Source organism: Anticarsia gemmatalis, chromosome 20 (genome assembly GCF_050436995.1).
Source record: "Anticarsia gemmatalis isolate Benzon Research Colony breed Stoneville strain chromosome 20, ilAntGemm2 primary, whole genome shotgun sequence".
Taxonomy (NCBI): domain Eukaryota; kingdom Metazoa; phylum Arthropoda; class Insecta; order Lepidoptera; family Erebidae; genus Anticarsia; species Anticarsia gemmatalis.
In genome coordinates this window covers 10,190,321-10,218,304 of record NC_134764.1, presented here as the reverse complement: position 1 = coordinate 10,218,304, position 27,984 = coordinate 10,190,321, and the positions used below count along the sequence as shown (strand labels likewise).

Sequence of the window (27,984 nt, the reverse complement as noted above, 5' to 3'; positions counted from 1 at the left end):
GAACGGTTGCCTGCTTGCAACCTCTTTTTTCTTTTAGCGTTCTAAATATTATATTTAGTACACCTCCCCCACCCCGACCATGCATACAGGGCTCTCTAATAAATGGTTAGACTACAAATGACATAGGCAACCAGTAGCACAATGCGTACACACTCCGGCCGGAAACTATCTGGGGTTCTAAGCACAGACACTGTAGGAACTCTATACAGGTGTTAGAGCTGAGCGTCTACGTGCTTCAAGTACGTTTATAACAATTTAAGGCTTGGTTGTTACCTATTATGGTAAGTGCGTGATAGCCGTTTTAGATGGCTTAAGTAACGCTTGGATTCCTTCACTGGGTTGATCACTAACCGTACAAAAGAGGAAAAGTGCAATGACCTGTGGTAAACTAAGTTAAATCCGGTAATGAAACCAAAATCTATTAATCCTGCTATGTAAGGAGATGTATAAATGTGAATGAAACAGGGGAAGTTCTTAGGGACCGTATCAAATGCCGTCCTTTGGTCTCTACCGGCCTCTATGGGAACAAGGCGTTATTTTATTAAATACAATGACATGAATGTTTGTCTGAAACCAAAATCATGGTAACACTACACATGATTATGATAAACCCATGTTTTGCATCAAACGCAATGTGAAGTAAGCTCACGAAATTAGCGGAATATCAATTATAATATCTAATCACTTAATTAAATCTTTTAAATCTTAGATGTGTTGAGAGATTGGGGGCGGTAATCTCATTGTAAGTTAATATGGTAGCCGACAGACGGCTGACAATCAGTAGCGTTTACAATGTTAATGAAAACAGGTTTAATTGTGCTACTCGCTGCTGTTCTTCAGGTGAGAAACATTTCAGGGTTACTAGATAAGAAATTATTCGGTATTTTATGAGTTATTTACTTAGTGCTTTCGCTAAACTTCGAATTATTTTGCCTGAGACCACATTAATCTATCATAGTTGAATTCTGAGGTCTATTTTCGTTTTGTTCCTCTTACTGAAAACAAATTCAGAACGCAAGGCTTCAGTCAATGTAATAACTTAAAAAACATTACAGGTTTCAACCGAACTTGTTGAGCCTGAGTTCATCGAAGATGTAATGAAAAGAGGTAAGTTGACGCTCAAACAACTTTTCCTTATTATTAGATGAGAATGACTGGTAAGAAACGTCTGTGAGGAATCTTGGGCAGCTACAAAATCTTAGAGACCTTGAAAGAACAACCTGCTTGAAGAAGTATTAGGTACAGTTTAAATATTTCTTTTAAACAATATTATAGTGGACAAGCAATATTATTGAAACAATCCACCACTTTGTGGCTTAGCTATGGCCCCAGACGCTCGTAGTCATTTTGGCATTATGTATTATAGTATACTTATCAGGATCCCGTGGCTCTCCCAGGACAGTGACCCTGTAGTTAACGTCCCCTTACTTTACCAGAGGCAGAGTCGAGTTCCACTCGCATAGTGTCAGGATGGGAGGCGCTCCCCGGCCAGCACCCGCACCAGGCCGCACTGCGCATGGTGGCGGCTGACGGTGGCGTCAGCGCCTGCGGAGGCTCCTTCGTGCACCGCAACTGGCTTCTCACCTCCGCTCACTGTACTGCTCAGTAAGTGTACAAAATGTGCAAAATTAAATGTGTATAATAGCTTGTATAAATAGGTTGTAGTAGGAACTTTGTAAGAAAAATATTTGGCTTAATTACCTACCTCTTACCGGAGTAGCTCAGAGTTAACGACAATTCTTTCCTATCCTTGTCGATAAAACTCCTAATCTTTTCTTAACTTTATTTAGCCAAACTTACCCTAGCTGGGATGCTTAGTCTAGGCTTACTTCATACTTCCTAGAAGTTGGGTCTTGAAATTGTAATAAAATAGAAGGCAAATAAACCCTTAAAGCAAATAAGTAGGTAATTTACTAGTAATATCAAGGAGTCAGTCGTTTATTATCTGTCAACTATTTCACCTTCAGTTGTACTTGTACTTATAATATATGTTTTAAAAAGTGTCATATCTCCCCAGGCGCGTTACCCTGGTGGTCCGCGGCGGCGTGGTGTCCCTCACCACTCCGGAGTACATCTACGAGACGACCGAGTGGTGGAACTACCCTACATACGACGACAACGACGTCGGCACGGTCCAGCCTGATGACATCTCCATTGTTAAACTGCAGCGCCCCGTTACTTATACCAGTAAGTTATTTTATAAGTTTTATTAAAGACGATCAGTGAGCTAATCGAACATCATTTTAAAATGTCGTTAGTGCAAAATAAACTCGCACTAGGCATTCTGGTTTAAGAACTTGTTCATAGCTTCATAGACAGTACTTAAAGGAACTTATATGAATATCAGCGATGAAATTGTACAAAAAACATTTGTTAAATGGCTACGATAAAGTAAAGGTGTGAACTCGAAATGTGGGTAGGTAGGTATATAAAAAACCTAAATTCCTATAATAAAAGATAGGTGTTTGATAAAAGATATTTCAAACGACTTTAAAATCTTCTTTGTGATCTTCAAACTTATTATTTCAAGGTTCTTTGTTATAAAATCACCACTCGCAGGTATTTTACCTTATAAGGAAGTGACACACGTAATAAAGATTATAAAATTGCAAAGCACGTAGCTGGTTGCTTTGTTTTGTTCCTTAAATATTATTTGGTAGCTAATGTAATTTGGAACTATGTTACTGTTCATGAATAAAAGGTTCGATTACCGAAGGTTTACTAATAGTTTAAGTACTAATTACTTTTACGTACCTACTTAATCTAAGCTGCATGGACTCTTGGCTCAACTCCTCCCTCGGGATGAAACCTTTGCCCTGCAAAGGGTAATAAAACTGCATTATGATATGAGTATTATACAGCACGAATCTTCTTCTTTGCAGGATATTTAAAAGCCATCCGTATCCAGCCCTCGGCAGACGCTTTCAGAAACTACGACGGTGAAGTTGTTCATGCTAGTGGCCACGGAAGAACATGGACTGGTGGTAAGAAACCATTTATTACATACTGAACTTAATTATAGGGGAAGTAAAGCTAACTTAGAACAGCTTGAAAATATCACGAGTATGGTTATTTAGGCGTAACTACAAAAATTCAAGCTTTAGTTTCGAGCTTTTGGTTTCAAGGCGCAAAATAATTTTGTAATTTCATTTCTACTTCATATTTGGATTGTGATAAATAATGGTGAAAGATCGCCTCTCAAAAGTTTTGAAATACCTGCATATATTATTTTCAAAAATTTCATAAATACTTTCTTGTTTTTGAAAGTCAGATAAATAATCTTAAGAAGTAAAAATAAAAATGTTGTATCATGAAAAATGGCGCCATGCCGCGCCATAAAAATATGTATTTGCAATTAATACGTTCAATGATTAACATCTAATCGTGCAAGCATTTACCTACCTGCATGCTGATCTGTCATTGATTAAATAACGATTTTTATTGCGAATTTCATTGATAACAATCTAATGACAAAAAAAACGTGCAAGTAAAAAACTTATTATTTTTAAATTGTCGAATGTAACCTCGGAGAAATGATTTTCTTCTAAGAATACATTTTACTTCACAAAACTATTAATACACTAGGTTATATGCATAATGGAATAAGTTTACATAATCTATACTTCTATACTAATATTATAAAGCTGAAGACTTTGTTTGTTTGTTTGAACGCGCTAATCTCAGGAACTACTGGTCCGATTTGAAAAATTCTTTCAGTGTTAGATAGACCATTTATCGAGGAAGGCTTTAGGCTATATAACATCACGCTACGGCCATTAGGAGCGGAGTAGCAACGAAAAATGTTACAAAAACGGGGAAATTTTTTCATTCTTTCTTATGTGACGCAAGCGAAGTTGCGCGGGTCAGCTAGTTTTTTTTTTTTTTTTTTTTTTTTTTTTTTTAAAAAAAAAGACAACTCCCGCACTAAGAATTGCTCTTGTGTCGCGGGGACTTTTACAAACATACAAACAACGGACACAAAGCACAACCAGACCCGAAGCAATTATTTGTGGATCGCACAAATAATTGCTCCGTGTGGGAATCGAACCCACGACCTCCCGTTGCAGTGGTATCGGCGTGGTGACCTAAACCACTGCGCCACGGAGGCAGTCAGTTATAAATAAAACGAAGTTTGGGAAAAACGGTGGTTAAATAGATACAGTGTTGCAGTACTGTTGCTATTATATCATATAGACGATTTCTTTACTATAGTTATTTCATAAAATATTGCATGCAATATACAAAAAGTTACGAATTATGTCGCAACGTTGAATAATCAGTCCGGAGATACAATTAGAATTGAGATAGCTTTTTTTTCTAGACAAATAAATAATATTTTTTGCAATAACTATACATTTTGTCTTTCTTACCAGGATCATCACCCGAGAACCTGAGATGGGTGTTCCTCCGCGCGGTCGCGAACCCTACGTGCGCGCAGACCTTCGGCTCTGCCCTCATCACAGCCAACGCCATCTGTGCCCGCTGGTTCAATGTTACTTCGCAGTCTACTTGCCAGGTAAACTTACATTTTCAGTATTGTTGCAGAGGTTATATAATATTACATTTTGAAAATTTAAATTAAACATTACATTACATGGAGAGAATGAAGGTCTAAGTGGTATGGTAATGCAATCAATACAGGGCCCAGGCTTCGTAAAAACTATGTTTTTTTTTTCAAATCTTTCTTTTAGAAATCCAAAGTGGTAAAAAGGGTTAAAAATGCTGGGTACTTTTTTGGTGCCTCACTGAGCAAAATTTAACTAAGTCTTGATGATAAGCTACATATCGACACTTGAAATACAAAAATACCGGGTAATTTTCACCTTTTAAGCATCGCTTCGGTAATAATTAGATACTATTCAATTGTTTGTGCTACAGGTAAACTGAAAACTAGCTAAAATGTAGACGAGATCGTTTAGGTATTTACCCAGCCCTGCAATATAAATGTAAATAGTGTAACTGTCTATCTGCGTGTCCCAATGACCGGTCACATGAAAGGACGTCTCGTCAAGTGCGTCTCACGGTCACGGCTAGACTTAGATTAAGATAACCTTAGGGTGAAATGTAAATTGTTTGGAGTTGTCCGACATATTTCATTGATATTTTACACTGATTTCATTTATAATCATTCAATTCATAATAGGATATAAAGGGAATATTCCTCACACGGCAAGAAAGGGGTGACTTTTATGCAAAACCGACACGTGCCAGACAGGACTTTAACCAGTTATTTGTATACAAGTTTTTTATGAACAAAAATATGCCAATTTTAGCAGAATGTTCGTATGACATATTGTTATAAATCGAACCCGGTACCGTTCAACGATTGTGTGTACAGTATTTATTTACAAATTATATTATTAACTTTTTTTTCGCCAGGGTGACAGTGGTGGTCCACTTGTTCATGTGAGTGATGGCGTTGAAACTCTGATCGGAGTAACCTCCTTCGTCGCCGGCGGCAACTTCGGATGCCACTCAGGACTTCCTGCTGGTAATGAACTATAATAATTTGCTACGCTTTTTCCCGGAATAGCTGAATGGCCAATTTAATAAATCTATTGATAGTAGTCGCTAGATACATTAATGCCTTTAATGTATTTAGTGTTAGTTACAGGCAGTTTACTATATCATTCTACTTAAGTATGATTCTTCACTATCATGACTTATTCATTTTTGAGTGCAAACGAAACAAATCCCCCTTTTCAGTTACTAATATCCAACATGAATCACTATTTCCAACGCATTCAGAGAAAATAGTCCTTAACATGATAATATGATAGTAATGACGAGTGTCGCAGTATGACTCACCATTCCTACTCAGAGATCGATGACATATTTTCTTCTAACTTGAAGAAACATCCAAGGAGCATTGAACTTTCATCCAGACGAAAATAAACTTGTACATTAATGTGTCTGCTGAAATTGATACACTTGCAAACTTTTTTATGCCTCAGGTTTCATCCGTCCTGGACCGTTCCTACCCTGGTTCAAAGAAATCACTGGTATTGACTTTGAGAACTTCGATGAGGATGACGACGAGCCTACTGAGCCAACACCTCCAGAAGACGACAGCGAAGAAGAAGATGAGACCAGTGAGGAGGACACCAGTGAGGAAGACAGCAGTGCTGAAGACGATGACAGTGATGATGATATCTCGCAAATCATGAAGCGCCTTCAAGTTAAAGTTAAAGTCAAGGTCGCTATCAACAAGTTCAAGGTTAAGAAAGAAGTCGAAAAGGAGAAAATCAAGAAGCATAATCACTAATAATAAATCTAATTAAGTCACCAATGCACTTAAAATAATGCATATTTGAAGAAATACCCGTTATATTTTGGAACAATTTAATAAATCAATGTGTTGTTTTGAATCGTGTTTCATTTTCTATGCGATACCTATTATTTTCTAAGCATGAAGTTAGCAACACTAATCCGTTGTGTCATTCGTATGTCGTCTTTTACGTCATTCTCAAGTATTGGAATCTCAGGCATGTAACTTAGTGCGATTTATCACAGAATTAAATGAATAAACATTTATTTTTGAAATGAAATGGAGGGACCGAATACTAAAGGTAAGTTCCACTGCTCAATTTAATTCGTATTAAAGTGAATTAGTGCAATATTTAGTCATGTTTTGAGCAAAGTACCTGTCAGTAAAGTGTGTGGGCGATTCTTCTAATATCATGAATTATCTTTTGTTTGCTTGTGCCTCGCCTAATGTAACTTGAAGCATAAGTTACCTGGAGTTTTGGACAATATCTATAGACATTATAAATCCTCCGCATTGTTGTTAGACGATGTTTTAGAGTAATTAATTAGTTTAGAATAGAGATGTTTACTTCCGCGTAAGTTCTAACTTGAAGGATGTTTTGCGAATTTTTAACACGCTCCACAGTATTCAATATATTAGAAAGGCATTTGACATTCAACAACTACCATTTCTGGAAAAAAGCAATAATTAATGGGTTATTTTGTCAAGAAACATAATTATTTATTGAAAAATAATAACAAATATTATATGTAGCTATTGAAATAAATAACTGTCGTAAACAAAGCCAATTAAAAACTCCTGTGCTATTAACATAATTGTGCTATAAAAATCAAATTAAGCATCTACTGATGAATATTCTTAATTAATTTTAATTATTATAATAATACTCCAGTGTTTATTAAAATATACCTACCTAATCAAGGTCTTATATCAATCCATAGGTATGACAAGTTTTATCAAATTTTTCACCCACAGCAATAAAAAATATTCTTTTTAAGTATTTATTTTATTTTAATTTCTATCAGGACTTCCTGATTTGCCATAAACTTTAATCATATTTCCAACTGGACATTGTAGCAATAACATGAAAGGAGATATGATAACCATCTAACATAATTCAAATATAACATGTTAAAATGTATTATTGATAACAGTATCACATATAGCACAGTGAGTAAGATAATCTGTATACTGTTTCTACTTATTGAAGTATTGCGGGTTTGATTTCCTAAATGTAACATCTTTACACAACTTTAGTTAACAAATGTCAAGTAGGTATAAGTTTCTTTTTATATGTGTTGTGGAAGTCATGGTAATAGCATTTACAACTATCACTTGACTTCAAATGGTTTGTGTAAATTTACCCATGACAATCTTGACAGATCTTTCTGAACTTTGGTTTGACAAACTACCTTGTGTTTACATACTTTGGATCACTAGAACCCAAAATTATTCGTTGTTTTAGTAGTTCACAAAATGAAAAAAAAATTAAGCCATTAATTTCCCTCTACTGGGCAAGGGTCTCCTGTATCGATGGAGGGTCCACAGTAAAAAAAAATTAAAATATTAATAAAACATAGGTACCTAATTAAAATATTAATAAAAAATATATTAATGATGGTCAACATTATGATTTTATGCTATGTTCTAGTGGCATAGAAACAGGATAGTATAATTATTTACATAAAATAAGCATTGAACCTACAGGAAAATTAGTATGTTAATATGTCATTGTCAAGTAGCTGTTTATGTTATTGTTATTTTGTTCAAATACATAGATTTGTGTAGTAAATCTGTATGTGTGTGCTGTAACTAGCGGTCCTGTATGACAAGATGTATGGATGAGAATGAGGCAAGGGAAGTTTGTAAGGATTGTACCAAGAAGAGTTCTTTGAAAGACCCCTATGGAAAAAGGTGTGATAATTATGTATGTATGTATGTGCTGTGGAGTACATAAAGAAATAAATTCCATTCCACTTACAAATATGAGTAAAAGATTTCTGTGGTATTTTGTCTGAATGGTATGACTAAACAACTGAATGATTTTAAAGAAAAGCTGTTTGTTCCTTGTACCTAAAAGTTACATGTGTAGAAACTGTTAGTGTAAATGGTAATAAATAATGTTGATTACCTGACAAAATGAATTGGCTCTTATTATTAACTAAACCTCTTCAGCATAGCAGAAGACAATACCAGTAACTTATGTCAATAAATAATGGTATTAAATTAAAAGTTCTTTGATAATCATAAGAGTCTATTATGTATTAGAATATGGGAATTATAACTTTTAAACTCTCGCGTTGCATGTTTAATGTATAATAGAATATGAGAATTAACGCGAACACGCGTGCGACCCCGGCGAGTGCAACCTGCGCCGAAACGTTAGGCATTTTAAGGTTTAATGCGTGTTCGCGTTAATTCCCGTATTCTATTATACATTAAATATGGGAATTAACATGTAAACGCATTTTACCTTGGAATGCCTAACATTTTGGCGCAGGTTACACTGGCTAAACAGATTAATTTACATTTTATATTGTGTACAATTTTATAAGGAAAACCTATATATTTCAGAGTCCCTCAGTTGTGCAGGGTGCTTGAATGACATAGGTGAAGATGACTATGTCTCCGCACTCAACCAGGACTGGCATCAAGACTGTTTCAGGTAACTATTATACAATATTTCACTTCGTAATGCGACATTTAAGACACTATATAGTACTATAAACTAAATAATACTATACTTGTGTATGAAACACAAGTATAGAATTTTCGTTATGATGTTCTGTGTGATGATCGTATGTTGTTCCTGTCTGTAAGCATTTAGGGTGAATAGTTGATCAACACAAGCTTAAATATTTCTTTTGTTTACCCTGTTTAATACCTTTTGTCTACCTTCGTATTTACTATCTTTATAGGAAAAGTGGAAACCAGCATTCCTAACAGAGTTTTACATACATATTTTTACTCCTTACTTACATATTGATGCGATAATTTTGTAGTGTCCTGGGGGGCAAAGTTGTCAGTTACATAATTTAGATTTGATTTCACTACTTCTAAATATCTATCAGATAACTTATTAGATGGAATTTTACAGTAGTTTTCATATATTTGCTGTCACTTTAATTAAGTGAAACCGGCCCTTAATATCCTGTTTAGTCACCTAGGGGCAAAGTTGACAAAACTGCCTTAATTTAAATCAATTATAGTAAAATATAAAATAAACATAATTGTAAAAGTTGTGATTTTTCATCAACCTAAATGAAATGGTAGTAGTTAAATTGTCTTATCAGTAATCATAGGTTACCTACAGTGTCTAAGAGTGCTATGGGAAACTAGGATCACTACTTGTGAAGCTTAAAACATTCATTTCAGTAATATTATAACAAACATCTTAGGCAAATATTATCCGTTCCGATGAATAAGCCGGTTTCTTGGCGCCGCGCCACGCGTCTTGAGTGGTCTCATGCGTAACTAGATGGCGTTGGGATCGAATTAGATCGCGCTATCAAAGTTTTCACACCGCTGGTATAAGTAGTCGCGGTTTTGGCGGCAACTTTAACTTTGCGCAGAGGCAATATCGTAACCAATGAGGTTTATCCGAGGTGCGATTATTGCTAGTTGAAAACTTTACCAATACCCCGCCTTGTGGACGTGAAATACCGTCCGCTATGGCAATTTTTGAACGGCCGTAATTGGCCTGATAAATTGTTAAAAATACTAAGAAAGCAATTAGTTGATTACATTTATTACATTGTGATTTATTATAGTAAAATTACACTGTAATTCTTTTAATTGACTTGCTGGTTACTTTGAGAGACCTTACTTTGAGAGATCTTATTAATATGAAACATTTTAGATATAATAAGAAGAAAATTACTGTTGCAGTACTTATTTAATTAATTAATTATTGTCAGTTTAATTTTATTGTTACATTCATACGTTTGGGGAGAGTCCCGTATAGACACATTACGAAATGTGAAAAGAATGCGACCACAATATTATGCTTGCTTTATTAATCAACATAATGTAAATCTAAAAATAAAAGTCACTTATTCAGGATACTCCTACTGAGAATTTTATTATATCAGCAGATTTTTGAGTAATTACATTATATACATTGCGTTAATTTTAATTATAAGCTATATAAAGTTTAGTTATTTTGGTTGGTCAGGTCAAACTGAGGTCAAAAGCAGTTCAAACGATAAACAAACCCTTTGAAATCTAAATCAATATGTAATTAACCAGTACTTAATAGCAATTAAATTACCAATAATGGACTAGAACATTAAAGCAATTAAAGTTCCTACCTGTTAATAGATTTCCAACTTATAATAATTAATAATTCATTAAGAATGTGGGTCAAAAATGCAATTTGACAAAACGTTCAAGCATATGGTTACGTAACTTTTTATTCTCGAAAGGACTTTTGGAGTACCCCTCGTTCACAATAGACCCTTTTTACGATTTGGTTTGTACTTGCTATGCAATGCTTTGCACCCTTATAATACCGAGACAAAGTTGTGGTACTTTTGTAAAGTAAAAGGGTTTTTTTTTAAGATGTAGTGGAGTTAGGAGGGGAAGGGGTCTATAATGTCTACAGTGAAAGCATTTTAGCGCGTTATTCACACGAGGTATCACAGTGAACATATTTTTAATTTGATTCCATATTTTTCTTGCTGCGAATAGTTTTGATTATATAGATTCGTATGTTATAAGGAAATCCGTAAAAATATTGCCTCGACTAAAGTTATAATATGAAGATGTAAATAAAATTGGTCTAATGGAGGTAAAACGTAAACTTATAATTCAAATCATGACTTTTTATTCCTTATTACGTAATACTGTATATATTATATATGATTATCATTTAATCTATATCTATACTTCTATACTATACTTACTATACTAATATTATAAAGCTGAAGAGTTTGTTTGTTTGTTTGTTTGTTTGAACGCGCTAATCTCAGGAACTACTGGTCCGATTTGAAAAATTATTTCAGTGTTAGATAGTCCATTTATCGAGGAAGGTTATAGGTTATATATCATCACGCTACTACCAATAGGAGCAGAGTACCAGTGAAATATGTTACAAAAACGGGGAAAATTTTTAACGCTTATGTAACGCAAGCAAAGTTGCGCGGGTCAGCTAGTATACTATATGCAACAGGAAAATAGCTAGCCGTAACTCATACACTTATCATATAGGTAAAACGTGATGTATGATATAACCACATATCATATAGTTAAACATAATATATGTTAGTAACATCCCACCGGTGTGGACTTATAACACTTTCCTTATTCCAGGAAGAGACCCTTACCCTTTTAAGACAGTACCTAATTAATATAGTCAATATATTAGGTCAGGGAAAAAGTTTTTTCGCATTATAGTATGTATGAACTTGTAATAAAATCTCTTTGGCTTCAAGAATCACAAATGAGTACACGGTTCATTAGGTTTCTTTCAGTGAGCTCGTGAGGTAACCAAATATCGAGCTTTTTTGTAGAGATTTTTTTTTTGATTTGATGTATATAAAATTATTCCGTTACTGACTGACTGATAAACAACACATAGACAAAACTATTAAGCGCAGAAAGTAAAAACTGGTATGAAGATTCCTTAGAAAGTGTAAAGTACCAAGAGAGTATTTTTGGAAGGGGGTGATATTGCACACGGGCGAAAAGCTAGTTTAATATATACAAGTACTATTACTTATTCTGTGATATAATGTAATATTTTATAATAATGTGTGACAAGATGTCTGTAAATAAAACTAGAGAAGTTTTTTAAGGATCGTAGCAAGTGTCAATCTACCCTCATTTATGTGTTGTAATATATTAGGTCGGGGAAAAAGTCTTTTCGTATTATGGTATGTGCATATAAACTTGTAATTAAATCTCTTTGGCCTCAAGAATCACAAATGAGTACACGGTTCATTAGGTTTCTTTCAGTGAGCTCGTGAGCTACCCAAATATCTAGCTTTTTTGTGTAGAGAAAAGATTTTATTACAAGTTCATATATTACCTATTCTAATGTGAAAAGACTTTTTCCCCGACCTAATATGTATATGTTTGTGTCAGGTGCTCGGTGTGCGACGCGCAACTGTCTCTATGGTACTTCGAGAAGGGTGGCTTGTTATTCTGTCAGAACGATTACTGGACCAGATACGGAGAGAGCTGTCAGCAATGTGCACAGGTAAATATAACATTATAAAAAGTCAAGTCAAACTAATTTATAACAAATTTAACCCATCACTGCTAGGTCTCCTGTAATGAGGGAGGGCTTGGGCCTTGAGTCCACCACGCTGGCTAAATGCGGGTTGGAGGTTCCTTCAAGACAATCTAAAGAACTGTCAGATATGCAAAGTTGCATCACGATGTTTTCCTTCACCGTTGGATAAATTGATAATTATTTCTTATACATACGTAACTTTGAAAGTCATTGGTGTGTTGCCTCAAGTACGAACCCTTGACTACTGGCTTGGGAGGCGCAACTTAAGCCACCACCTGAGAGTTCTTTAGAACAGTTCTTGAAGGCATGCAATGTTCCCGCACTCGGCCAGCGTGGTAGTCTCAAGGCCTAACCCTTCCCTCATTACGGAGGAGAGACCCTTACCCAGCAGTTAGGCATTAATAGGTTGAATCTATTCTAAATTTATTTGGGTTTAGTATGCTGATATCCGAATGAAGGCATTTGAGGTCACGGAAGACGACGTCAAGGATAGGGCGAAGTGGAGGGAGAGTGTGAGGAAGGCTGACCCCACCACCATATGAGACAAATAGCCAGGAAGAGAGAGAGAGTATGTTGATATTCATTGTGTTGCACGTTCGCAGGTGATAACCGGCCCGGTGATGACGGCGGGCGAGCACCGCTTCCACCCGGAGTGCTTCGCGTGCGTGGCGTGTGCCGCACACATTGAAGATGGGGAGCCGTACGCGCTCGTCGAGAGATCTAACCTGTATTGGTACGTTGGAATAAACATATTACTAGGACAAATCTTTGGCTTGACTGAATAGTTAAAGGCTAAAGGTCACTCCAAACACCAATTTTTATCTAATTTAATAAATCTGTACGTAGTTAATTAACACCACTACAAAATGAAGATCAGTGTAAATCAAATCAGTGTACTAACAATAAAAGCAGTGCACAAAAAAGTCTACTACAGTAGTTTAATTCATGAGTGACACGAGTGACACGGTGCTCTAAGTCTACCAAAATGCATTATTATTGCATATCTTGTCGCGGGTTCGAGACCCACTTGGGACTTTTCTTTTAATCAATGAGCCAGTAGTGAGTCCTTTACATTTCCGCCTGTGAACGAGCAATGACGCGAGATGACGTGTGACGGGTTGACGGGATAGGATGACGACACCACGCTTATCCTCGTCAAACGCATGAGCACATCGTGTGATTAATTACATTCTCGACTGTTACTATTTAATTAACCAACATAAAGTTTAATTAAGCATTGTTTCATTCACTTAAGTTAAACTATTCTATTTAAATTAACACGTCCCTAGTGTGCGGCACGTCACGGCACGTGCACGTAATTCACGTATACAATCTCTAATACGTAATGTATGAATGTAGGAATGTATGTAGACCAATATATCGATCCAGGACCTGGAAATATTTTGAGGTTGTCCTGGGTATTGTGTGACAATAATAGGTATACAACTTTCTCTTTCTCTTGTTCTTTGGTCTTACCGGTGATTACCGTTTTGGTAAAATAGCGCGATATTATGTATGTATATGTGAATAATGTATGCGTATGTCCCCAGTGGGCGGTGTTACGGCACGGTGCGGTCGGTGTCGCACGCCATCCGCGTGGTGGAGGTGCCGCCCGCCGCCGTGCGGGTCGCGCAGCCCGCGCCCGCCACGCTCACCGTCACCGAGTGAGTTATATCACTTTATACTTGTTAACTGTCACTAATGGTGAAGGAAAACATGAGGAGGGAATCTTGCATGCAAAGAACGAATTTAAGTAATTATTTCAGGCATTTATGCCGTAAAATTGTAAATCATGGGATCTTTTTTTATCGATAGTCAATTTTCAAGTTACGATTTTGACTTCTTCGCGTATTATGGTTGACTGTTAAAATGTCGAAGTTATTCCACAACTAAATTTATCAGAAGTTGGAAAAGCTAGCCTAAGTTAAGCCTCGCTCTTCTAAAGCAAAGAAGAGGGCTTGTAGAATTAAACAGTATTGAAGAATTAACGGCAGACTTAGGTAAAATTGAGTTGACAAGAACTTTTTCGATCGTCGTACCTCCGTTTTGTTTAATAACAGATAATACCCTCCTATGTATATAACCATATATTATCTAAGTCATATATTATTTGTATATACTACTAACACTATTCCGTGGTGTGGGTTAGTTCCCGCTGCGGCGGCAAGGTGTCGTCAGCCGCCCGGGCGCTGCTCCGCGCCGCGCTGTCCGTCTGCATACAACTCACTTGTCATAGGTACTGCCACTTGAAGGACTTGTGCGTTTGTTTGTTTGTATGCTTGCAATATAGCGTCACTTCTATTTTAATGTTATTTTGTTTCAGTTTCACGTTTGGTAAAGTTGAATGTATCACTCGTTTGAGTTGATGATCATTGCTTGTTTATATGCAGATTGTTTAGCATGAAATATACCAATCAAATTGTTTTAGTTTCTATCTTTCTAATAAACGTCGTCTAAGCTGTGTTTTTACAAACAACCGTCACAAAGTACATGCAGACCCGAAACAACTATTTGTAGATTGCACAAATATTTCTTCCGTGTGCGAATCGAACCCACGACCCCCCGACGCAATGGCAGCGGCGTGGCGTCCTCAATCACTAACACACATAATAATATAACTAATCAGAACTTATACGACGATTATTAGTAACACACTAATATTTTTCGCGCACAAAAATTATTGCCTAGCGTTTGGCTTTCGATAGTTATCGCCAGATGGCGTTTGTGTTTCGATGTGTATTCCTTTAAGAAGTTCTATAATTCTTCTGTAGTACATATATTTTTCTCTGAGCATGCGAATGCATATGAATTGTTTTTTTTACAAATATCAAAAGAGAGTATGGCAATAATATTAAGCTCTTTCATTACTAAAATATGTGTAGTGTGTACACATAATTGACTAATAAACACTTATGTCATATAGTACAGGAAACTTAACAGACTACTAACTGTGTGATTCATTCAGTTATAAATAATAACATTATGATAACAAAGTCACGTATATAAATATACTTTAGTTTTATAGAAATTTTATACTTAATGCGTGTGTTCCTAGTAATAATGCCTACTGTCGAGGATCAGGTCCCGGGCTCGATTCCCGAGTTGAGTATTACGACTAATATTAATGGAATACTAAAATATTATAACTATATTAAAAGACAAGCCAGGTGAAAAAAAATAAATTTTTTTCGAGTTATAAATTTTAATTGAAGATATTTTTAACACTAGATGGCAGTAGTGAGAAATTACAATAATAAATATATTGGGACAACTCACACACGGTCATCTGATACCAAACTAAGCAGAGCTTGTACTATGGTAACCACATAACTGATAAACATACTTACCTATACACTTATAAATACATACTTTTTTTGGTAATTCACAACTAGGTACAAAATAGATACTCGTGCTCATCACACAAATATTTGGGTGGATATCAAGCCCGCCACATGCGGCGCTACGGTAATTGCGGCGAGGTGACCACGTTAACCTCTACGTCAAACGTGCAGTTCAATTAATATTTAAATACTATAGAAGTTAGGTTTCCTTTCAGGAAAAACACGGGTATATATTTAGGTATATACTTAGACTGTTAGTTGCCACCTTAACCGATGTTTGACTTCGGTGGACAATTAATTACTGCAAACGTATAACCCAGTGACGTTAGACCCTTTTTACGTTGACTCTGAGACACGAAGATCGACCACAAATTCTAAACACGACTATACAGTTACTAAGAAAATGTTGACAAAAAACAAAAACAGCAAACCTTTTTAGTAGCAGTCTCACTATTATTGTATCATGAAACTTAGAAGCCTCAACTGTAAATACCCTCCACGACGCCTGAAGTCCCCCCCCCCCCCACTAAATCTTATTCCTGGGTTCACCAAGAAATCCATCCAAAAGGCCTAACAAAATTTTGTCGATTGTAAAGAGTGGCCGTAAGTTTCTTGCTAGCTCTTCTCATAAGGCTTCTCATAAGACCCCTTTCCCGAGCTTGCGGTAGATTCAGTAATAGTAACGACTATCATAACCGTTTGACCTATATTAATAAATGCATTCTTTGAATAGAGCCTACAACGGTATAAAGCACAATCTGTGCTCTACAGTAGCGAGTTAGGTACCTATATTAGTCCGATGTATCGATAATACAATTACTCATTACACAAATATCGGTATTGTTCGTTACAAAGCGGGTACAGTGTGGCGCGTCTGTGGTTATAATTGTGTTTATATAGCAAATAATATAATAATGTTTTCACTATTATTATAATATACTAGCGGCTAGACCCGGCTTCGCCCGAGTTAAATAGTTATTTAACAGAAAAAACCTTCCTATTAAAAACGTCTTCAAAATCCGTTGCGTAGTTTTAGAGATCTATGCATACATAGAGACAGACGGCGGAAAGCGACTTTGATATATACTATGTACTGATGTGTTGTGTATTTGAAATATACACTAGATATAGGTATATCTGTGACTAGATTTTACTGTAGCTTCGTCCGCGAGAAAAAAAATACTGGGCAAAAAGTGTCTTGTTTGTTGATTCAAGATATAAGCTATCAGTGTACTAAATGACATTAAAGTACGTTTAGTAGTTTTTTTGTGAAAGAGTAACAATAATTAAAATTACTTAATTTGTACTGGTGTTTTGTTAGAAAGGATTGTTTTATTAAAGTGTGAATAAGTGATATTTACCGTTATTCTGTATTGGATTTTCATAAATGGGATTAGTTATAAGGTAAAGTACAATTATTTGTATAATGTTTATTAGATCAGGCATACATATTTTAGCAAATACTTGCTATTTTCCGACTATTTATTCTAGCCTTAACCCATAGAAAATAATTACAACCATGCATTGTTTGAATAAAGCAACAAATAGATACCGAGAACTTAGCATGCAAGGTTTTCAGATGGCGGAGGTACACATAATTCAGAATTTAAAATATCAGTGATCCGGAGGCTTATGTAGATGACGGTGGCCTGTTTGATACAGGTGCTTTATATAGAAAATACATAGAACTATCAATTATAATCTAGGTAAACCGGGCATGCGAAGGCTCTCAATTAAGTTGTTGGATTATAATATAAGCGTGATAAAATAATAAAAAGCATTCTATAGATGCTTTTTTAAGAGTTCGCAGCCCGATGGAGCCACTTCGGTCTGTATATATCTACCTATTTTCCCTCTAGGAAAGAGACCGCTCAAATTTGTTATTACTGGTAATTAGTTAATTTCCTGCTCAGTAGTAACCAGGTCATTATTTAGTAGAATAATAATAAAAATAAATACATAATAAGTAAATGTTTTGAGAAGTGATAGCCAAGTGGTATAAGTTGGTACCTCCCACGCAACTGATTGACGGTGCGAACCCGAGGCAGCACACCGATCACTTTTAGATGTTATGTGTGTATTACAAATTATTGTCACTTGTTCTAACAGTGAAGGAAAGACTGGTGCCCTCAAGGCCTAAATCCTTCCTCATTACGAAAGAAGACTTGCCCAGCAGTGGGAGATTAACGGGTTTAATTTATTTATATAATTTTAATTGCAAAGAGGGCGGTTAATCCACTAAATATTAGTAATTAATATTCTAGAAGAATCACGAAATGATGAGAAATTCCTGCCCCGGTTTTACCCGCGTTCAGTCACCTTTCACGTAGACGTTTACGTATCATTATGACGAACGTACAGTTTGCACACGCTCCCGTCATCGCGTGGTGGTGTTTTCCTTAATTAGTTTGTGCATATATTAGAGTATAATAGTTTATTTGTTATGTACTAGAGTGTGTGAGTGAATAAGATGTGTGTAAAAAGTTTGAGTAAGTTATGCTTTCTGTCTCGTTTCCGCATTTTTGTGTTGGCTTGAGTTAGTATGTTTTTAGTAATAGATGTTTTATGCTGAGTAGAATTATTTATAGTTTCTGCAAGTTACATTTCTTTTTTTAAGCACTTACGGTGAAGATACGTAGATTTTGTATGAATAGCAGGTGCCTATTTTTGTCTTATTGCACATTTGAAAAAAAATATTATGATTTATGCGTCAAACGTTTTATCCTTATTCATATAAGAGTTTGAACGAAAGACGTTTTCTGCATCGTGTAGCACACTTTGAAATTAATTGATAATGATTTGTGCAACAAATGGTTAGTATTTTCATGCTTTTATCCTTATACATTTAAAAGTGTGCCATGCTATCATAACACAGCAGACTTGACTGAGTGGCTGAATGAATGCTTTGTCGCTCGCGAGCGCATTCGTAGTTTTTCTTCTCTTACTTTTCTATAAAGATTATATTATTTTAGTTTTCGTGTTCTGCAGGTATTATATTCAGTTACAGTTACATAACGAGTACTAAACGGTACAAATCAAGTCGTATTATACAGAAGCTTGCTATCTTTTACGTCACTCGAGTATTTTACGTAGAAAAGGAGTGCTTTGCCAAGCCAAACTTGATGTGTGCGCATGAAGAACAACGACGACGTAAAAACTGTTATTTTCCGAGTTGATTCTCAAAAAAAATTGTAAAGGATGAAATTATTTGCTATATTTTGTTTTGTTATTGTTATTTTACGTCGATCTGTAGGTTCTAAAAAAGTACATACAGATTTGGTAAGCGCACCAATGTTAATTGTTTTTTTTTTATGTTTTACGTTTTATTCTTTAGCGCTACTATATTCACAATATAACGCTTACTATATTCTTTAAATGAAGCAGTATTTTAACAGTCTTGTCATCTCAGGATTGACTCATCATGCGGCCTGCTGACGCTGCACATCGGAGACAAGATCCTGGAGATCAACGGCACTCCGGTCAGGAACAGACCTCTCGATGAAATTGAACGAGCACTCGCTAGGAGGGATGCTGTTATTCAGGTAAGATAACAATATCTTTCCTTTTTTCACTCTGTCCCTCTGTTAGGCAAAGGTCTCCTTCCGGCAAACGAAGAAGTGGTTAGGTTTTGAGTTCAGCATGCTAGCCAAGTGCGAGTTGGAGACTGTTAAATACATGAAAATATGTTTACCTGTAATATACATTTGTAATATTAAAGGCTCGTTTCACAGCTGACATTACCTATTTTCTAGTTAAGGTGACTGTATAAAAACAACTGTTAAAATTATATCCGTCTAACTAACTGGTAATTATCCAGAAGCGATGCAATCAGACGTAAATATGTGTGCTTGTGTCCGGACAAAGCATTCATAGAGGTAGTCATTCACTTTGACGACGATTTTCTGAATAATTCTAAATATTTGAAAAACCTTAAACTTTGTTAACGTTCAAAGTATGTAAGTATATTGATAAAATTGCATTGCAGTTTAAGGAAAAACAATTTATAAGCTTAGAATTACAGAATGCATATTTAATAAATAAGGAGTGAATGCGATCATGTCTAGAACTGAATATTTTTGTATTTATGACTACATAGTATAAAGCAAAGTCGCTTACCACGTCTGTCTCTATGTCTGTATGTATTTATACGCTAAGTTACTATTGTGTATTCGACTATAAATAACAGTATTCCCTCATTCCGGAAGGAGGCCTTAAATTATATATTTATAATGAAACAATACATAACAATATGTTTCATTTGCAGCTAACAATAGAACACAATCCGGACACAAACTCGAAGCGCCCCTCCACAGTGTTACATACAAACTCACACACACAACCGAACAAAGCACACACACACATGCACACACAAACAAACATACACAAGAACACACACACAGACGACACGACCAAACACGACTTATCACCGGTTGAAAGAAAAATATTCAGTACCAAAGACGAATTAAAACTGACCAAGTGTTGTGAGAAAGAGACGAATAGAGAGAGAAGGGAGGTGGAAGGGAGAAAGGAGAGGTTGTTTAAGAGGAAGGGGGAGGATGGGGGGAAGTGGGTGAACAAGAGGAGGCAGACCCCGTCGTCGCCGCTGCTGGGTGATAAAGAGAGAAGCAGCAGTATGTCGAAGTTGTTGGACGTGTGAGTAGAATTTATATTATTTATTAGATAATAGTTATTGTAAGTGATTAAATTGTTTAGTTGGTTTGTTGTTTATTTATGTAAAGTTGTCAAATACAAACTTAAAAACGTTTTTATAAGTTCAAGCTGTATAACAAACTAAGTAACCATGTAAGATAATAAAATTGGATATTTTGCAAACGACCAATTGCAAAAATATTGCGTAACATATAAAAGCGAGTAATTAAGTTTTTCTTCTTGAAAAACGGCGTTATTTAGTAAGCACCTTCAATTTGCGACATACTCGTATGCGACGTAATCTACCTAGATTTTCATGTAGAAAAATAACATAAAATGGTAAAATGTTTGTTGTAGTGTGGACGGCGAGGAGGAGCCGAGCGGCGTGCTCTGTGACCTGAGCCGCGCGCGGTCTTTCCGCGTGGAGCCCGCGCCCGGACAGAAGGTGTTCCGCGCCAGTGACTTACTGCAGGTATGACTTATCATCTGATTGTGATACCATTACTTCTTGTGTGTCTCTGTGCTGGTTTTACTAAATAATCTGTTTTCTTTCTTTCTATCTTCTACTTTCCAACTGGTAGGTTTCAGATTAGCTTTAATGCGAAACAAAGAAACTCATTTAGAATTACTACAGAATTAAATAGCGACATTTTAATGAAAATAGGTCATTATTATGCGCTGATAATACTGCGTTGCACAATTTATCGTGAACATCCGTACAAAAGAATAGAGCTTGTTTATAACATCTATAAACTACATTGTTTATAGTGTCCAAGTATGTGCACAATACAGAGGTACACTCTCTATTCCTTAACTTAACCCGGTGGGACGGATAAGGAGAGGTCAGGCGTAGAACCGACGGCTTTACATGCTCTCCGAGGCACCTACAACCTCAACTTCCTAACTCTGAGCAATCTCTGACAAATTCTTAACAGAAAAATGCCCGGTTTCTAAGGCACACTTAGCGGTAAATTAACGATTTTAAACTGTCGCGACTTGTACACATAATATTATAATGTAACGGGTCTTAATCGCGATCCAAAATTAAATAATTTTGAATTGAATTTGAATTGAATTGAATTGAAAAGGTTAGAATACCTTATATGTTCACCCGACGTTTCGATCGCATTACAACGACCGTGGTCACGAGCTGACTGATGTGGCTGCTAAGCGTCGTCTTCTTGCGGCGCGAGTTTCGACGCCTACCCTCACTTGGTTTTCACTTAGTGTACATTGTTCGGAATTGTCGGTACTTCGACACACAACACTAACGACGTCTTTACACTGGCGCGTTACTATTACGGTATTCTAACCTTTAATTTTCAATCGCGATTAAGACCCGTTACATTATAATATTACATTTAGCGGTAGTTTATCCATTCAAACTTTCGCTAAATGTGCTTCAGTTTGAATGTTTATACCAGCTTAAACGCTATCGAATAGATAAACTACCGCTAAATGTACCCCAAAAACCGGGCATAACAAGATATGTTTTGGCCCAAACATTACTTATGTGTTATTTTTTGTTATTTATTCACCCAGGGTGAGCTGCTAGGGTCGGGTTTCTTCGGCGAGGTGTACAAGGTGACCCACCGGGACACGAACGAGGTGATGGTGCTCAAACAACTGTACAGGGTCGACGAAGACGCGCAGAGGAACTTCCTTAAAGAGGTACCACTATAACAGCTTTTCCTTATGGCCCAAATTAAATAATTTTTATTTTCAGAAAGTATTACATATTTTGTCATTAAGCTAACATGCAAATATTAGGCATACAATAAATATAAGTAAATCTTAAACTAAAATTAATATATTCTATTATTCCTACCTATATACCTGAAGTAGTTTTTAACGCATAACACCTTCACAACTCGAGGGTATAATACGTTCCGTCATTAACAATGTTAATCACATGTAACAGCGAGCACCATAACCGGGAAGGTTCAGAACTCCGGGCTACTATGGATAAATAATATCTAAAATACCAATAGCACGATGTCCGATCCGGGAATCGAACCCCAGACCTCATTAATCGGCAGTCGAACACAACCTTGAGTCGAATCATGCTGGCTAAGTTTTAGGGCTAAGTTTTCCTTCAAACTCTCACCTATATCTTTTGAAATATTGAGCCTTCAAGCGCAAAACAATAATAATGTAGTAAAATGGTGTAATTATTTTCAGGTGGCAGTACTTCGATCACTAAAACATCCGAATGTACTGCGTTTCGTGGGCGTGTTGTACAAAGACAAGCGATTACACCTCGTCACTGAATACGTCGCCGGCGGGACGTTACATCAACTGATACAGGTAAATATGATTGTTACTGGTACATAAAGAGTAGTGGTTGATACAGGTACTAACAGGTCCAGGACAGAGCGAAGTGGAGGAAAAAACCAGGTTGGCTGACTATACTACCATATGGGATTCATATTATGGAAGAGAGAGAGAGTTAGTACAAGGTACTATGTTAAAAATTGACAACATTTAAAAATGAATAGTAATGTCCATGCCGATATGGTGGCCAATTTTTATATTTTTATTAATACCAGCCACCTGTGCAGGACTTTGTTTTTAGTGTTCCAAGTGTGTGCACAATACATAGGTATACTCTATGCCGTTACTCTCATAGCCCGGTGGTACGGCTAAACTGATACGACCAGGGAGAGGTCAGGCGCAGTACCGATGGCTTTACGTGCTCTCCGAGGCACGGAGATCTACAACCTCAACTTTTTAACTCGGGGCAATCTCTGAGAAAATCTCAGGAAATACTTTTTAGCTCTACCCAGGATTGGAATCCAAGCTCTCTTGCGCGGCAGGCGCCTGGAGTACCGACGGCGCCACAGAGACACTCTTACTATAATAAATCCTTTGTATATACATACTAGCTGACCCGCGCAACTTCGCTTGCGTCATATAAGAGAAAATGGGTCATATTTTTCCCCGTTTTTGTTACATTTTTCGTTGCTACTCCGGTCCTAATAGCCATATATATGTTATATAGCCTATAGTCTTCCTCGATAAATGGGCTATCTAACACTGAAAGATTTTTTCAAATCGGACCAGTAGTTCCTGAGATTAGCGCGTTCAAACAAACAAACAAACAAGCTCTTCAGCTTTATAATATTGTTCAGTAGCTAAGTACAGTGTTGTTACTGCAGGACAGCTCGGTGTGTCTGTCGTGGCGGGACCGCGCGCGCCTGGCGCGGGACGTGTCGGCCGGGGTGGGCTACCTGCACCGCATGAACGTCATCCACCGCGACCTCAACTCACACAACTGTCTCGTCAGAGAGGTACCTACTGTTCTGTCTACCATGCGACGTCTTCATCCTTAAATCTACCAGGAAAAGTCTACCATGTCACGTCTTCTACATGAAATCTACCAGAAAATTTCTACCATGTGACGTCTTCATCCTTAAATCTACATTCAGACATTTTTGACATAACTTTGCTTACACAACAGGAACGGTAACTAAGGGTAACCATGACGGAGTGACGTCATAACATGGCGGTCACCGTTTTGCTTTACATTAGAACAGATAAAGAAAGTAAAATTTTGAAATGATACTTAAAATGTATTTGATCATTTTATTAACTGAAACGAATACTTTCCTATTGTTTTAAATGATCTTATTCGTCTATTTGTTTATTTTTTCTAGCAAAGAGTAAAATACCGTATTGTTGTGTGTGTTGCAGGACAAGACAGTGATCGTGGCGGACTTCGGTCTGGCGCGCATCGTGCAGCGCACGGCCAGCAGCTCGCTCGAGCGCCGCGCGCATAACACGCTGCGACGGAAACGATACACCGTACGTATACTAGCACTAGTTAGAAATCTATACTAATATTATAAAGCTGAAGAGTTTGTTTGTTTGTTTGTTTGTTTGAACGCGCTAATCTCAGGAACTACTGGTCCGATTTGAAAAATTCTTTCAGTGTTAGATAGCCCAGTTATTAAGGAAGGCTATAGGCTTTATAACATCACGCTACAGTCATTAGCAGCGGAGTAGCAACGAAAAATGTTACAAAAACGTGGAAAATTTTGACTCATTCTCTTAAGTGACGCAAGCGAAGTTGCGCGGGTCAGCTATCTATTATAAAACAATATAATTTTACAAATATTAAAGCTAATAGAAAAATAAACACTGAGTAGATTTGGAGCGGAGCCAGAGTTCCTCCTTGTAGAGCTCCAACTTTTTAGCACTGCTTGAATACATAAAAAAAAAAGACAACTCCCGCACTAAGAATTGCTCTTGTGTCGCGGGGACTTTTTACAAACATACAAACAACGGACACAAAGCACAACCAGACCCGAAACAATTAGTTGTGGATCGCACAAATAATTGTCCCGTGTGGGAATCGAACCCACGACCTCCCGTTGCAGTGGTATCGGCGTGGCGACCTAAACCACTGCGCCACGGACTTTGCGCTACATTCATTTTCATATTTTAAGTGGAGATTATATCATGTTACAATCGGCTTTCAAATAGTGATTAATGATGAAATTGGAACACATTAAGTATAAACTTAATTATATTAATACTAGCTGACCCGCGCAACTTCGCTTGCGTCACAAAAGAGAGAATGGGTCAGAATTTTCCACGTTTTTGTAACACTTTTTACTGTTACTCTGCTCCTATTGGTCGTAGCGTGATGATACAAAATATGTTTTTTTCACGAAAAATATTCTCATAATTATTTATATCTCTTAATATAACGAAGTCGCGATAAGGCAGATCCGACATTAAAACAGTTGCCATGACAACGGAATTTTGTTAAGTCAGTGTCATTATAATATTAATTATTCGCGACTTCGTTCGACACCTGAAATTTCCCGGGGAATGCGTCATTTTCCCGGGGTAAAAAGTAGCCTATGTCCTTTCTCGGGTATCAAAATATCTCCATACCAAATTTCATGCAAATTGGTTCAGTAGTATAGGCGTGATTGAGTAGCAGACAGACAGACAGACAGACAGACAGACAGACAGACAGACAGACAGACAGACAGACAGACAGAGTTACTTTCGCATTTATAATATTAGTATGGATTGTGATGTTGTGTGCAGGTTGTAGGTAACCCGTACTGGATGGCGCCGGAGATGATGAACGGTAACGTGTACGATGAGAAGGTAGACGTGTTCTCCTTCGGCATTATACTGTGTGAGGTGAGATACAATTATTTATTATAAAATATGTGACAAAATATGCTTAGGCTAAACGTTTCAGGCTTACTTCGGTCAAGGCTTTTGGTCAAAATTCTTTGACATGTCAATCGAAATCAAACAAAAACGGAAAAAGTACAAGTATTCAGTAGTAGAAGGTTAAACGTCAAACCTAAGGCATGTTACTATCGATTAAACACCAATGACTCCTCGAAGTTATATACAGAGTTCTATAAGTTATTGAAAGAATTGAAAATTCCTAACCCACATTTGTCTCAACGCTTTCCTTTTCAACATCCTTGTAAGCCTAAATAATTGTATTATAAAAGTTAAATTTATAAGATGTAATATAATGTGTTAAATGTAACTATTACTTTCCTCAGATAATAGGTCGCGTGTCCGCGGACCCGGACTTCCTCCCCCGGCGCTCGGACTTCGGTCTGAACGAGGCGCAGTTCGTGGACAAGTTCTGCCGCGCCGCCGCCTGCCCCGAGCCCTTCTACCGCATCGCCTTCCTCGCCTGCCACCTCGAGCCCGACGCACGGTAACATGCATACAAACTTTCATTTCATTAGTCTTTCTTTTATTATGTACTAGTTTTCTGCGAATTTCACCCACTTCGGGATCTTGTTCACAAAAATCCTTTCTTAGTGCTCCTCTACTCTTCTTAAGGAATCTTCATATCAAATTTCTATTAGTTATTCCGTAATAGAAGAGTTTTATATATGTTAAGCTCTTTCATTTTTTCTCTTCATTCTTTTTTCTTTCTCTTTTTCTTATCATCCTTTCTTCTTTCTTTACCTCAACCCTAACCTTATGGATATGAAGCTAATATAACTATTTTCAGCAATATTTCTTTGGTACCCACAGGCCGCCATTCGAAGTGATAGAGATCTGGCTAGAAAGCCTAGTGATGCACCTGTCCCGTCCCGGCCCCGTGCCGGCGCCGCTGCTGGCCGACATCGTGCAGTACGCGCGCGGCGAGCCCGACTGTGCCGACTGTCGCTGCGACCGGCTCAGCAAGGCCGACAGTGTGGAGCTCAATGTGCCTGATGCTGGCGTTATTAAGGTACGTGGGACCTTGACACGGCTGTGATATTATTTTGTGTGTTCGTTGCGTTGCGATTATGGTTCGAATATCATATGAACTTAACGTATATTCTGTGAAAATTTGTTGAAATGTAATTAAAGCAAGTTATAATTAAGAAAATAACGAATAGAGCATAATACAAATTGTTATATTTTACATGATGACTAAGAACGTCTAGCCACCATTAGAGTAGACCCATGTTGATAATCATGATGGACCCCCGAACACTGGAACAGTTTCCGCGCGCGCCATGAGCGCGCAGTTGATATGGTTTAAAATAATGAAGCGCTTTCCGCGGAGCGCAGTTTGGCGCGGGGGTTCATGGCGCGCGCGCCAGGAGCGCGAAGTAAACCTAGACCTAGCTTTAAACACTCGTTTTAATTTTTTTTTTATTGTCCTCAGTCGAGTTCGAACGCGGCGCTGTCAGTGCCGGAGCGGCGCTGGCGGTCACTGAGCAAGTGTGTGTCGGCCACACACATCGGCTCGCGGCCCCTCGTCACCGTCACCAACCTCAGTCGCAGCCAGCACGCGCTGCACACGGCCGGCTACATACTGCGAGCACATGGCAACACTATCAATATCACTAAGGTGAGATACAAGCTCAGTCTCAGTCTCAGTCTCAGTCGCAGCCAGCACGCGCTGCACACGGCCGGCTACATACTGCGAGCACATGGCAACACTATCAATATCACTAAGGTGAGGTACAAGCTCAGTCTCAGTCTCAGTCTCAGTCGCAGCCAGCACGCGCTGCACACGGCCGGCTACATACTGCGAGCACATGGCAACACTATCAATATCACTAAGGTGAGATACAAGCTCAGTCTCAGTCTCAGTCTCAGTCGCAGCCAGCACGCGCTGCACACGGCCGGCTACATACTGCGAGCACATGGCAACACTATCAATATCACTAAGGTGAGGTACAAGCTCAGTCTCAGTCTCAGTCTCAGTCGCAGCCAGCACGCGCTGCACACGGCCGGCTACATACTGCGAGCACATGGCAACACTATCAATATCACTAAGGTGAGATACAAGCTCAGTCTCAGTCTCAGTCTCAGTCGCAGCCAGCACGCGCTGCACACGGCCGGCTACATACTGCGGGCACATGGCAACACTATCAATATCACTAAGGTGAGATACAAGCTCAGTCTCAGTCTCAGTCTCAGTCTCAGTCGCAGCCAGCACGCGCTGCACACGGCCGGCTACATACTGCGGGCACATGGCAACACTATCAATATCACTAAGG

The 27,984-nt window shown here is 37.6% G+C and overlaps 2 protein-coding genes and 1 non-coding gene across 5 annotated transcripts in view; all 3 read left to right on the top strand.

The window, feature by feature from the left end:
- The first annotated feature begins 740 nt into the window (after nucleotides 1-740).
- On the top strand, nucleotides 741-6,368 carry LOC142981799 (serine protease 3-like). The gene is made up of 8 exons (XM_076127909.1): nucleotides 741-840; nucleotides 1,056-1,107; nucleotides 1,437-1,605; nucleotides 2,018-2,187; nucleotides 2,883-2,984; nucleotides 4,374-4,516; nucleotides 5,380-5,491; nucleotides 5,955-6,368. Exons 1-8 carry the CDS (start codon nucleotides 793-795, stop codon nucleotides 6,263-6,265), a joined length of 1,107 nt encoding a protein of 368 aa, XP_075984024.1. The 5' UTR covers nucleotides 741-792; the 3' UTR covers nucleotides 6,266-6,368.
- Nucleotides 6,369-6,459: 91 nt separating this feature from the next.
- LIMK1 (LIM domain kinase 1) overlaps nucleotides 6,460-27,984 on the top strand; it is a 28,635-nt gene continuing 7,110 nt past the window's right edge. Inside the window, exons 1-17 of one of the 3 annotated variants that reach the window (XM_076127523.1) lie at nucleotides 6,460-6,569; nucleotides 8,843-8,933; nucleotides 12,353-12,467; nucleotides 13,106-13,236; nucleotides 14,054-14,167; nucleotides 14,653-14,739; nucleotides 19,254-19,386; nucleotides 20,109-20,497; nucleotides 20,852-20,966; nucleotides 22,037-22,165; nucleotides 22,676-22,801; nucleotides 23,653-23,784; nucleotides 24,188-24,298; nucleotides 25,556-25,654; nucleotides 26,035-26,195; nucleotides 26,522-26,720; nucleotides 27,144-27,329. In XM_076127523.1, the coding sequence (XP_075983638.1) occupies nucleotides 6,548-6,569; nucleotides 8,843-8,933; nucleotides 12,353-12,467; nucleotides 13,106-13,236; nucleotides 14,054-14,167; nucleotides 14,653-14,739; nucleotides 19,254-19,386; nucleotides 20,109-20,497; nucleotides 20,852-20,966; nucleotides 22,037-22,165; nucleotides 22,676-22,801; nucleotides 23,653-23,784; nucleotides 24,188-24,298; nucleotides 25,556-25,654; nucleotides 26,035-26,195; nucleotides 26,522-26,720; nucleotides 27,144-27,329 (2,340 nt within the window). In that variant the 5' untranslated portion in view covers nucleotides 6,460-6,547. Of the gene's footprint in view, nucleotides 6,570-8,842; nucleotides 8,934-12,352; nucleotides 12,468-13,105; nucleotides 13,237-14,053; nucleotides 14,168-14,652; nucleotides 14,740-17,124; nucleotides 17,249-19,253; nucleotides 19,387-20,108; nucleotides 20,498-20,851; nucleotides 20,967-22,036; nucleotides 22,166-22,675; nucleotides 22,802-23,652; nucleotides 23,785-24,187; nucleotides 24,299-25,555; nucleotides 25,655-26,034; nucleotides 26,196-26,521; nucleotides 26,721-27,143; nucleotides 27,330-27,984 lie in introns of those variants that run through there. The other 2 variants (XM_076127524.1, XM_076127525.1) reach the window with 2 other exon arrangements.
- Nucleotides 9,829-9,968, top strand: LOC142981967 (U4 spliceosomal RNA). Its single transcript, XR_012959953.1, has one exon. It is a non-coding gene; the product is annotated as a U4 spliceosomal RNA (small nuclear RNA).